Source organism: Peromyscus eremicus, chromosome 1 (genome assembly GCF_949786415.1).
Source record: "Peromyscus eremicus chromosome 1, PerEre_H2_v1, whole genome shotgun sequence".
NCBI classification, from domain to species: Eukaryota; Metazoa; Chordata; class Mammalia; order Rodentia; family Cricetidae; genus Peromyscus; species Peromyscus eremicus.
In genome coordinates this window covers 157,809,572-157,822,386 of record NC_081416.1, presented here as the reverse complement: position 1 = coordinate 157,822,386, position 12,815 = coordinate 157,809,572, and the positions used below count along the sequence as shown (strand labels likewise).

Genomic DNA, 12,815 nt, shown 5'->3' with positions numbered 1-12,815 from the left:
CAAGTGCTGGGATTAAAGGCGTGTGCTACCACGCTTGACTTATTGAGAACATGTTTTTTAATGTGCAGATATATTAAAAATAAGAGGCCAGGTGTGGTAATCCATTCCTTTAATCCCAACACTTGGGAGGCAGAAAGGCATGGATCTTTGTGAATTTGAGGCTAGCCTGGTCTACATAGGGAGTTTCAGGACAGCCAGAGCTACATAATGGAGAGATTGGTCTCAAAAAACAAAGATCAAAAACTGGCATCTAGACGGGCACTCATTCTATGGATAGCTGGCTGTATTAAGTCGGGCACTGGAGGCTGCGAGTTCCTCGAGGAAGACAAACCATGCTTTATTGGAAGTCCACTGTTTAACCTAAATATAGTCTGTAGTCTTCAAGGAGTGTTCCAATAAACTCCAAACAAACTGGAACTGCAGAAATGAAGCTCGGCCCCATTACTCAGTCAGTACCATCCTAAGTCAAGGCAGCACCATTACATGATGGATGACTTCAAATGCATCACAGCCCACATCACAGGTAATCACGGTCACTCAAAAGGTCCTGCATCAGAGCCCAACCACGCACTTAATCATGACCTCATCCCACAAACACACGCACACATACAAATCTGAGCTCCAGGCCCTGCACACCCTGAGAAACCTTTGCGCACCGATGCCAGAGTCAGACAGACCCCAAATCTGCAAAGTTTGAAGGTGGCCCAGGGGTCTGTGGGAAATGTAGTTCAAGGTCCGCAAAACCCGGATGTCTGGAAGGCGCGCGTAGCCAGCCGACTCAGGAACGCGCCGCAGAGACCCCTGGGAGAGACCGACCGCGCCGGACCGCGCAGGCGCGCACGGCTCGCCTGTGGTCGAAGGTGAGCCTGGTGTGTCCTCTGTGCGTGTGAAGTGGGCGGGTGATGGGCGATCCCGGCTGGGGATGCTGAAGGGGAAGGCGCCAGCCCGGGTTAGGACGGACAGGCAACAGAGTCAGGCCTTAGAGGCGGCGAGCAGGGAGGGAGGCGAGGCCGGCGCGAGCCCTAGGGCTTCCCCGGGAGACTCCACGAGTGTGTCTCTTTGCGCCTGTCCTTACAGGCAGGGCTTTCTGTTTTACCGGTGTTAACTGTTGTTAACCAGAATAGTAGGGGGGAAACGCCTGTGTCTGGGTTTTAAAGTAAATCGATTTATTTGAGATTGTAGGACTTTGGAGAGTAAACCGGATTGTGGGAGGATTTTTGTTCCGTGTTAAGTAAGACTCTGTCAGAGATTGCGCTTGCCCTGGGGACTTCTGGAATTGTTGACTGCAATGAGCAGTACAACTTTGATTACGTCTAATTTTGAAGTGTTTGCGTTGGAAGTCCATGAGGAGTCGTTAAGTTGCCCATTATGGGACTTGAGAAAACCTCAGTCCTGGCTACTTAGCATTGTTTAAATTTTCTGAATAGTTGCCGATTTATTTGCCTGTAGAATTTGATGAGCAATTTAACAAGTATAATAGGTAGATTTGTTTTGAGACAGAGTTTCTCAAGTTGGAGCTCACGATGTAGACAAGGCTGGCCTCAGAGATCTGCCTGCCTCTGCCTCCCATAAAAGACGTGCACCACCACCGCCTGGCTGATCTATTTATGTATTTTATTTTACTTTTTTTTTTTTTTTTTTTTTTGAGACAGAGATTGACTATGTAGCCCTGGTTGGCCCTGACCTTACAGAGATTCACACACCCCGACCCCCACCCCACCCCCGCCTCCAGAATGCTAGGATTAAAGATGTGTGCTGAGACTTTTAGTTATTTTTTTATGAAGAGAAAATAAAAATTTGAGGGAGTAGCACTGTATATATTGAGAAACCCCATACTGAATGATGACTAATGTGTTGGAATAAGCAGAACATCTTTGAGAATATACAGTTTTTTAAAAAGAAAGAAAACCGGCAGTAGTGGCGCACGCCTTTAATCCCTGCACTCAGGAGGCAGGCGGATCTCTGAGTTTGAAGCCAGCCTGGTCTACAGAGTGAGTTCCAGGACAGCCGGGGCTACACAGAGAAACCCTGTCTGGGTGGGTGGGGGGAGCACGACGATGACAAAAACCCGCAGGTCACGTAGCTCAGTGGTAAAGCACTTTTCTAGCTTGGTAGGCGTCCACCCCTCACACCCTCAGATGAACTCTAGGGCTTCAGATAAACAAGAAGGAAACACTCTTTCCCTGTTCTCTTTTAACCGCCACTTCAAAATTACTATTGGGGTAATTTTTTTTTCTCCTACTGCTATATGAATTCATGGAAAGCTCAATAATTTTTGCAAGGCATTCTTTTTTTTTTTTAACTTGTTATTGATTCTTGTGGATTTCACATCATGTATCCCAATCCCACTCATCTCCCTATTCCCTCACTTCCACCCTCTCTGCCAGCCATTCTTAAGATACTAAAAAATTGTTGGGCATTTAAATGCAGATCAGTTTCATAGTGATCATTTAGCTAGTCACACTTGCTTAAGGTTTTTGTGTGAGTGAAAGTGTGTGCCCTTAGAGGCCTGAAGAGAACATCAGATACCTGGGTGTGCAGTTACAGGCTGTTCTGAACTGCCTTCTTTGGGTGCTGAGACCTGACTCAGGTCCTCTGCAAAAGCACCAACCACAGCATCATCTCTCCAGCCACTGAATCGCTGTTTGTTTGGTTATTTATTTATATATTTATTGGTTTTTGAGACAGGGATTCTATGTGTAGCCCTGGCTGTCCTAGAACTCACTACATAGACCAGGCTAGCCTCAAAGTTAGAGATCCGCCTGCCTCTGCCTCCTGAGTGTAGGACCAAAGGCATGGACCACCACCACGCAGCTTTATTTTTTTAAAGCAAATTCTCCCTGCTTTTGAAAGCCTACAGTGTGAAAGGCACACACATGATCCCTTGCTCCCCCAATTCTCCAACCCCCATTTTGTCTCTGTACCTGTACAGGTGCAAAGTCTCCAGCTCGAATGGACTGGGAGCTGGGGAAGAGATATCAGAGTTCAAAGGACAGGAGGAGACCAGCGTGGCTGGTAACTGTAATTTAGGATCTCTTCTCTTATTTCCCAAGAGAAGCTGCTTCTGGACCCTCCAGATACACTTCCGTTCTCATGGGTTCAGCTCTTCTCCAGCCGCAGCCTCCTGTTCCTCGGGACATGCAGGGCCCACTTGTCCGGGTGGATCTTGTTTGTCCCAGGACTCCTCTTGGGTAGGATCCAACACAACCCAAGCAGCCACCACCCTTGGGGGCTTCATCTAGTGTTAAGGTGAGAATTACTGCCTTCTGGTTGTATACATTTTTGTCCAATGTTCTCATGGCACCTGCAAGAAGCCCTTTGCTTATAAGCATACATTTTTTCTTCCCTCAGGAAAATTGTGTTCTAAAAACAACTTATCCACTTAAAAATATATTATTCTCAACTTTCCAGCTTATTGAAGTATGAGTTAAACTAATGGACACAAAACTTTTCAGAGGAGAAAATAGAGTTTATGGGTGTGAGTGAAGGACCCTTGACATTTGCCTAATGTACTGTCTTTGGGATTTCACTGGGACTGAATCAGAAGTTACCATCTTGTTAAAAAAAGGCAGTTGGTGGCCAGAGAGTTGGCTCAGGGGTTAAGAGCATGAGTTGCTCCCACATGGCAGGTCACAACTGTCTGTGGTCTTCTGTCCTCTTAGGGTACCATAATGCACATGGTTTATGTACATACATGCACACAAAATATTCATGCACATAAAATAAGTAAATGTAAAAAGGACATAGTTGGATTGGGAGTTCCAGGTCATCCTCATCTATGTAGCAAATTTCAGGCCATCTTGGGCTGCATAAGGCAATGTCTCAAAAAAACAAAGAACACACATCTGTAAAATAAAAATAACCCAATAGGAAAATGTAATGAATTATAAGAGCACATTTGTAGAAAGAAACTAGTTGTTTTTAAACCTAAGCTTTTCTTCTCCAATAAGGAGAGAACTCAGACTAGAACCAGAATTGATGCCTGTTAGATAATCATGAGCAGGTTGCGTCCACGGTGCTCCTCAGGTGTGGGGTGTCAGGTAGTCCCATGGATTGTTATACAGGGTACAGCCTTGTTAGGGAGCGGCTGGAAGCCATCCATAACTGTAGGCTGTTTGGGGTAGGGTGCAGCTTGCCCTCGCTCAATCGTGTCCCAAAAGCCTGTATCTTGAGATGTGGGAATGAAATAGCTCCTTAGCCCCAATATATTCCATCCATTAGGATGTACAAAGGAGACAAGAATCAACACATAAAGACGGTTTTAATGTAGTGTAAGCTATGAGAGCTAGCTGTAAGGGAGTAAATTCTCAAGTGCCCACCCTTACCCCTTCTTGGCTTTGCTATTTTAGGAACTACCCTACTTTCCTGAAGAGGAGCCCAGATCTCAAAACCATGGCTCAGGTGAGGTAATGGTCCCCCTCTTTGGGAAGTTGCTTGTTTTGATCTACCCTGTCAAACTATCTTCCCCGCTTCATTTTAAGTGGAGAAAATGTATATCATTGGTGAAGCCAAAGAATTTTTTCTGTCTTGTGTGACACCATGCCTTATGTGTGTGCTATAGTGGGCTGTGGGTTTATATTCATATATACTCTCCTATGTTCATGCTTGGGGAGCACATATGTTAGAGTCTGGTTCCCAGTAAACAAGTGCACATTGTAGGCATGGAGCAACTTCAGATAAGTCATGGTTTAATTACATTTTTATTTTCTTTAGTGTTAACCTGTGTCTGTGTGTATGTGAACATGCATGTACCACAGCATTCATGTGAATGTCAGTGCAACTTACAGGAGTCGGTTTTCCCCTTTTACCATGTGGAACCAAGATTGAACTCCATCATCAGGCAACTAGTGCCTTTACCTGCTGAGTCAGTTTATATGACTGTCCCAAAGAAGCGGGGATAAGAGTAGTTCCCAGGGCTGTAGAGATGCCAAGCACTTGTTACTTTTCCAGAGGCCCTGGGTTCAGTTCCTAGCACCCACATGGTGTCTTACAACTGTCTTAACTCCAGTTCCTGGGACTCTGACACCGTCTTCTAACCTCCAAGGGCACCAGGCACGTGTGTGGTGCACAGACACACATGCAGGCAAAACACCCATACACATAATAAAATAAATCTAAAGAAATGTTTCAAAGAGTAGTTTTCCTGTCCCAACCACCGGGTCCCAGATAAACACAGAAGCTTATAGTAATTACAAAATGCTCAACCAATAGCTCAGGCTTATTACTAACTAGCTCCTACGTTTAAATTAACCCATTCCTAATAATCTATGTATTGCCGCATGGCTCATGGCTTTATCTGTCCTCTAGCATCTTGCTTCTTGGGTGACTCGATGGTGTCTCTCTCAACTCCGCCCTTCTTCATCTGAGTTCTCAGTTTGATTGTCCCGCCTGACTTTATCCTGCCTTGCTATAGGCCAGTCAGCTTTATTATTAACCAATGTGAGTAATACATATTCACAGCGTGCAGAAGGATTAGCCCACAGCCGTTCCCAGTATCTAGTTAACGTGTGTCAGTCACCCTTCCAAATTCTGCACTGCAGGGATCCCTGTCACTCAAGGATGTGACTGTGGACTTCAGTCAAGAGGAGTGGCAGCAGCTGGATCCTGCTCAGAAGACCCTGTGTATGGATGTGATGTTGGAAAACTATGGCCACCTCATCTCCGTAGGTATGGAAAGCTGTGATGCTCTATATTTCCTCTCGGAGCACCTAAGTAGCTGTGCTCTCGAATTCCAGTAATGGGAGCCAAGAGACCCTTTTGGTTTGCAGGAGAGATGTTTGCTCTTCAGCTCCTAGAGGAAGGAGCTAAGTTTGCTGTTATGCAAATGAGAGACATTCAGATATGCACCTTAGTCACCTTTAGTATTTTTCGAGCTTCTGCACATGTGCGATCTTAGGTTGAGAGTATTCCCTCATCTCCCCATACCTGCCCTCTTTTTGGCTGGGTGTGTTTTGCCACTGAGCTCCATCCCCAGCTGCCTTGCTCATTATTACTTCCTTCTCCTGGTTATCAGGGTGTGATGTGTCTAAACCCGATGTCATCCTCAGATTGGAGAGAGGGGAAGAACCATGGACATCATTTGCGGGTCATGTCTGCTTAGGTGAGTTTCTGAGTTCCAGACATGAAAGATAATAGAAAGTAAAACTGAAGGAAGCAAGTAACCAGGAGTATCATTGAAATGTTTTAAAGGTTCTTAAAATTTCCTAACTTTTGAAGTGACTGGCTCACCTACAAAATGTAAACCAAAATTCTGAGCCAGGGGGTTTATTGCTAGTATATTTAAGGAGAGTACAATTTGGAAATGTTTTCTTTTGTAACACAAACCCTGGTGCATGAGGAGGCATAATTACATTGAGACTCAACTCAGGGTACATGTCATTTCTTCCAAGAAGATGCGTTCTGGAGTTAGGCTACCCTATATTAACATGAGGGGAGGATCTGGCCTGGCCTTGATCATATAGATAGCATAGAAGTCATTTGGGCGACTAGCCACCAATGGTCCTGATTGTAGGGGCTTGATGTAGCCCTGTAACACAGATTACCAGGCTGTTCATCCCCTCCAAATCCCAGCCTTCTGAAAACAGGTCAGATGTCCTTCCTTTTAAAAGAACAATCCTAGGGCTTAACAGTTCTGGTTTCTCTGGAGATCTATGTATGCAACAAATAAATGAATGAATGAAGGAGTGCAAGGCCACCAGGGGAGCGAGCATGTCTAAATAATAAATGGGCAGTAGCCAAGCTCTGTGGTAAACCTCTTGCCTGACATGGTAAAGCATGGACTCACCTCCAACACCACAGAATAACCAAAAACTACATATCATTTCTCCCCAAACTTGCTTGTTACTAAAGATATTTGCCCCAATGTAACAAAAATGTACTGCACGCTCTTTCTCCCAGTGTTCAGTTAATGTGTTTTTCTCTTTGCTGTTTTCTTTGAGAAAGTGACTTGCTGTTTAGCCCAGGCTGGCCTTGCACTCACGATCCTCCTGCCTCATCCTTCCAGCTGCTGGGGTGTTAGGCCATGTACCAGCATACTCTTCTGCTGTTTGTATGTTTTCTTTCCCATAAACTGCTGGTGACTATTTCCTGTCACATCTGTCTGCTTCCAGTACTACACACTGTCCATATAGACACAAATATTATTTAAAGATACTTAATGCTTCGAGATTCTTTCTCCCAAAGATAACATCTATTGAAGACAAATCTAGCATATAATGTGTTGAATATTCAGTAAGTAAACAGTTATATGTAGAGCATGAGGCCCTAGGTTTAGCCCCCATCTCTGGGGGGAAATGTGTGAATGGCGCTGTGTAAGAGATACCTTTGTCATCCATTCAGAAAGCCTGTACTTCTGAGCTCTTTTCAAATACACCTGCTTAGGCTGTGACCCTATTCTCACCAAAGTGGTTTAATCCCAGAAAATATCATCGCTCTGAGATATGCAGTAATATTGTGAACTCAGGCATTCAAAGAAGATAACAACATACATCTCTGTAGCCTAGGCTGGCCTGGTACTCATAGAAATTCTTCTGCCGAGTTGGGTGGTGGTAACGCTCAACTTTAATCCCAGCACTTGGGAGGCAGAGGCAGGTGGGTTTCAGTGAGTTCAAGGCCAGCCTGGTGAGTTCCAGGACAGACAGAGCTACACAGATAAACTCTGTCTCAGAAAAAGAGAAAAGAAAAATTCTTCCGCCTCCATCTCCTCAATGTTAGAAATGAAAGGTGTATGCCACCCTTTCCAACCAAAAGACTTTTTGAATTTAGGTTTATTTTTATTTTACATGTATAAGTATTTTGCCTGCATGTATATATGTGCACTACATACATAGCTGGGGTCAGATTCTCAGGAACTGAACTTATGGACGGTTGTGAGTTTCCATATGGGTGTTGGGAACTGAACCTGGGTTCTCTTAACTGTTCAGACATCTTTCCAGCCCCCAAAACATCCTTTTCAAGAAGAAAGGGTACTCTCCAGTCTGTATTTTATGAAATATTTATGAGAAAACACAAGACTGTTTAAGTATTGGCTGCTAAATTTGGTGGTGCATGCCCGTATTCCAAACACTTCAGAAGCTGAATTGGAGGACTAGCATGAGTTTGAGGCCAGCCTGGCCTACCTCATGAGTCAGTGTTACTATGTAAGACCCCAAAAAACAATCCGACAAGGGGGCTAGAGACATGGCATTGGCTGCTCTTCAGAGAACTTGGGTTCACAACCATTCATAACTCCACTTCTAGATCTGATAGCCTCTTCTGACATCCATGGGCACCAAGCACACATTTGGTGCACATACATGAAGGCAAAACACTCACATGAAATAAAATGAATAAATCTAAAAGTTAAAAACAGTTCAGAGTCATTTTCAGAACATAACAAGTTTGAGGTGAGCCTGGGCTACACGAAATCCTATTATGTTTCAAAAGATTTTTGTTTTTGCAATGACTTTTCTAGGTGATAATTATACCCAAGTTTCAAGTAGAGCATGAAGCGGTGGAAGGAAGTATGTGTAGGCTTTTGTTGTTGTTGTTACTGTTTTGTTGTTGGCTGCAGGGTTGAGGACACTCCACTGCTGAGCTACATCCCACCTTGTAGTTTGTTCAGCTGGTTTTCACCATGTAGCCAAGACTGACATCAAACACCAGTCCCCTTGTCTCTGCCTCACAAGTACTGTGATTTCACATGTGCACCCTACTCTTGGCTATACTAAGGGTTTCTGAAATCATAGAACAGTATGATTTACTTGAAGATTCTCTAAATATGACTAGAAATAAAGCTGAAAATTGATGAAAACAATACAAACTTGGGCTGTTGTCCCTTGGCTCGGAAGACCCAACACTTTGGAGGGTGTCATTGACTATCTGCCTTGGCCTTCTCACCACCCAAACATCTTTTTACTTGCTCAAATCTTGATTATGCACTAAGATACAGAGATAAGCGTCTGAAAATAACAGGTACCCCAGGAGTTCTAGAGTCAGTTTAGCAGGGTGAGTACAGCAGTTGTACACACCACTCTGTATTAAACTTGTTAGAGGCGTTTTCCTAGTTCTCCTGTTACATGGCAAAATAGTTCTACCTCTTCAGTAGCCTCAGAGCTAGTTATAGGAATTATAGGAATGCATTTCTACATTCCAAGAAACTAATCCTTTAAAAGATTAGAGAGTCTGTGGTGCTTCATGTAAAAGGGGCTGGGCAAAGTGAATGGCTGTTTCACCACAGTAATTGAGAGACTCGTGTATAAAAATTTGGGTGATGTTTCCTGCAATATCTTTCCTGTGATTTCTCTTAACAAATATTTCTACCTTATTATTCATCTTACATTACTTTGATTCCCTTGATAGATCTGTTTCATCATTTAAGAGTCTTCCCAACCCTGAATTCCTCTTACACCATTCCTTGTTTGGTTTGTATTACTTTCTGTATATAATTATTACGGTTCAAGAGGCATTCACAGTGTTTTTATTTCATTCTTTTTTACACTGAAGCACACTTTGTATTTATACTTCATGTTTGTCCGTGGGTTTTCTATTCTTATTTGTTTTGCTTTATAACCTGGAAGTGGTTTGCTATAGGTCTTTAACATGTTAGATTGTTTCATAATTCTTTTACCTAGCAAATTTGTGGAAATTCACTAGTTGTTATTCTTTTCTAGAAGAAAACTGGAGATCAAGTGAGTTTTTAATGAAATTCAAGGAACACCAAGATAAGTATTCTAGATCATTTGTATATATTAACTATAAAGAACTAACTAAAAAGAAGAGTAATATGTATCAAAAGACATTTACCCTAGTGAACAGTCCTATTAATTCCAAAGATCTACCTCCTGAATATGACACTCATGGAAATATTTTAAAAAATGTTTCAGAATTAATTAACAGTAATCTAAGTCCTTCAAGAAAGAGATTTAATGAGTATGATGGAGATTTGAAATCATGCCCAAATTCCATGCAAGACATGGGACATCCTGAAATCAAGTTCCATACTCAAAGTGCCAAGGCTTGCAGTCACAGTGATGTATTGGTACAACATGAGAAAATAGGAACTCCAGCACAGTCATTTGGATATAATGACTATGAGAAGCCACTTTTTAGGAAGGGAAGCTCAAATACACAAAATAGAGCATACAGAGGGGAAAGTCCATCCATATATAACAAAAAGAAAAGAGCAACAAATACTGAAAAAAATCATACATGCACAGAATGTGGGAAGTCCTTCTGCAGGAAGTCAGTGTTGATTCTGCATCTGGCGATTCACACAGAGGAAAAGCCTTATCAGTGTCATCAGTGTGGAAATGCCTTTAGAAGGAGGTCGTATCTCATTGACCATCAGAGAACTCACACGGGAGAAAAACCCTTTGTTTGTAATCAGTGTGGTAAGTCCTTCCGCCTAAAGACAGCCCTCACTGATCACCAGAGAACACACACAGGCGAGAAGTCATATGAATGTCCACAGTGTAAGAATGCTTTCAGATTGAAGTCCCACCTTATTCGTCATCAGAGAACTCACACGGGAGAAAAGCCATATGAGTGTCATGACTGTGGGAAGTCTTTCCGCCAAAAGACAACGCTCTCCCTCCATCAGAGAATCCATACAGGGGAGAAACCCTATATTTGTAAAGACTGTGGCAAATCTTTCCACCAGAAAGCAAACCTCACTGTCCACCAGAGGACTCATACAGGGGAGAAGCCCTATATTTGTAAGGAATGTGGGAAATCATTCTCCCAGAAAACAACACTTGCTCTTCATGAGAAAACTCATAATGAGGAGAAGCCCTATATGTGTAACGTATGTGGAAAGTCTTTCCGCCAGAAAACAACTCTTGTGGCCCATCAGAGGACGCATACAGGGGAGAAGTCTTATGAATGTCCTCGTTGTGGGAAGGCCTTTAGAATGAAGTCCTACCTCATTGATCATCACAGAACTCACACAGGAGAAAAACCATATGAATGTAATGAGTGTGGGAAATCATTCAGTCAAAAAACAAATCTCAATCTACACCAGAGGATTCATACTGGGGAGAAACCCTATGTTTGTAATGAGTGTGGGAAGTCCTTTCGCCAAAAAGCAACCCTCACTGTCCATCAGAAAATACATACAGGGCAGAAGTCTTATGAGTGTCCTCAGTGTGGGAAAGCTTTTAGCAGGAAGTCCTACCTCATTCATCATCAAAGAACTCATACAGGAGAGAAACCCTATAAATGCAATGAATGTGGAAAGTGCTTCCGTCAAAAAACAAATCTCATTGTTCATCAAAGAACTCACACAGGTGAGAAACCCTATGTGTGTAAGGGCTGTGGCAAGTCCTTTAGTTATAAGAGAAACCTCATTGTCCATCAAGGGGTTCATAGAGAAAATATGGAAATAGAATAAAAGAAAGTGATGTCTTTGTAAAGTCTTTCCAATTATTGTAAACCTGCAGTTTCAAAAAGAAAACCATGCTTACATATATCATAGTAGTTATTAGAGTTCCCTGCCACATTACTATTTACTGCTCCCTAGCATAGGAAATATTTATGGCCATTGTTGAACTGTGTCAGCTGTGAAGGTAATTTGTAACTTTGAGACTGTTCTGCTGACTTTAAATACTTTGTTAAAACGACTTCCAGTTGTGTGTGGCAGTGCACACTTAGAGATGCCAGCGTTTTAGTGGCAAAGGCAAGCAGGACATAGGTTTAGAGCAACCTGACCTACATACCAGCTTTCAGGCCAGCCAGGGCTACATGGGAGAAACCGTCTCAAAACAACAAAATTGTAGTACATGTAGGAACACATTGTAAAATGGTTATCAGCATTAATTTCCATAAGAATACAAATGAACCCTAAGTTTCATTGTATTCTATATTACTAAAAAATAGGTGCTGCTTTCCCTGTAAGTGCATTTGCATATATTTTTCCTTTGGTTTTTTTAAGACAGGATTTCTCTGTAGCTCTGGCTATCTTGGAACTCTATAACTAGGCTGGCCTAGAACTCACAGAGATGTGACTGCCTTCGTATTCCCAAGTGCTGGGACTAAAGGCATGCATCATTACTGCTGGCTCATATTCTTAAATTTTAGGCATGGTTTATCACACATCTTGGATTTTTAACATCCTGCTTTGTTTCACATTTTAAAGATCAGTACAACCGCATGTGTTAGTAGCACATTAATTTTTAATATTTCATTTTAAGAATATATTTCTAGCCGGGCGGTGGTAGCACACGCCTTTAATCCCAGCACTCGAGAGGCAGAGCCAGGCGGATCTCTGTGACTTCGAGGCCAGCGTGGGCTACCAAGTGAGTTCCAGAAAAGGTGCAAAGCTACACAGAGAAACCCTGTCTCAAAAAACCAACAAAAAAAAAAAAATATTTCTAGTTATCTTATTTGTGGATATTTATATTTTTGATAACTGCCATAAAAATACTGCTATATTCTGGTATGTCTTTTGGTGTTTACATATGTGTATGCATTTCTTATTACTTAATACCAAACAGAAGAATTTTTCCATCCAACGTGGAGGTCTTTTCGTTATGGTAGATTCTGTCATATATCTCAGACCTTTCATAAAATGATTAAATATAATCAACGTGAAAAAGCCAAACCAGCCAGGCCTGGTGGTGCATGCCTTTAATCCCAGCACTTGGGGAGGCGGGATTAAACTACTCCCAGCACTGAGTAGGAGGCCAAGGCAGGTGGATCTCTGAGTTTGAGGCCAGCCTGGTCTACAGGACCAGGACAGCCAGGGCTACACAGAGAAACCCTGTTTTGAAGAAAAACACACACAAAGATAGACAGATAGATAGATAGATGGATGGATGGATGGATGGATGGATGGACAG

At 42.7% G+C, this 12,815-nt stretch overlaps 1 protein-coding gene across 1 annotated transcript; it reads left to right on the top strand.

Annotated features, from left to right (window-relative positions):
• Positions 1-2,867: 2,867 nt before the first annotated feature.
• Znf567 (zinc finger protein 567) lies at positions 2,868-11,390 on the top strand. The gene is made up of 5 exons (XM_059275279.1): positions 2,868-3,249; positions 4,350-4,401; positions 5,541-5,667; positions 6,014-6,100; positions 9,651-11,390. Exons 2-5 carry the CDS (start codon positions 4,393-4,395, stop codon positions 11,366-11,368), a joined length of 1,941 nt encoding a protein of 646 aa, XP_059131262.1. The 5' UTR covers positions 2,868-3,249; positions 4,350-4,392; the 3' UTR covers positions 11,369-11,390.
• Positions 11,391-12,815: the final 1,425 nt, after the last annotated feature.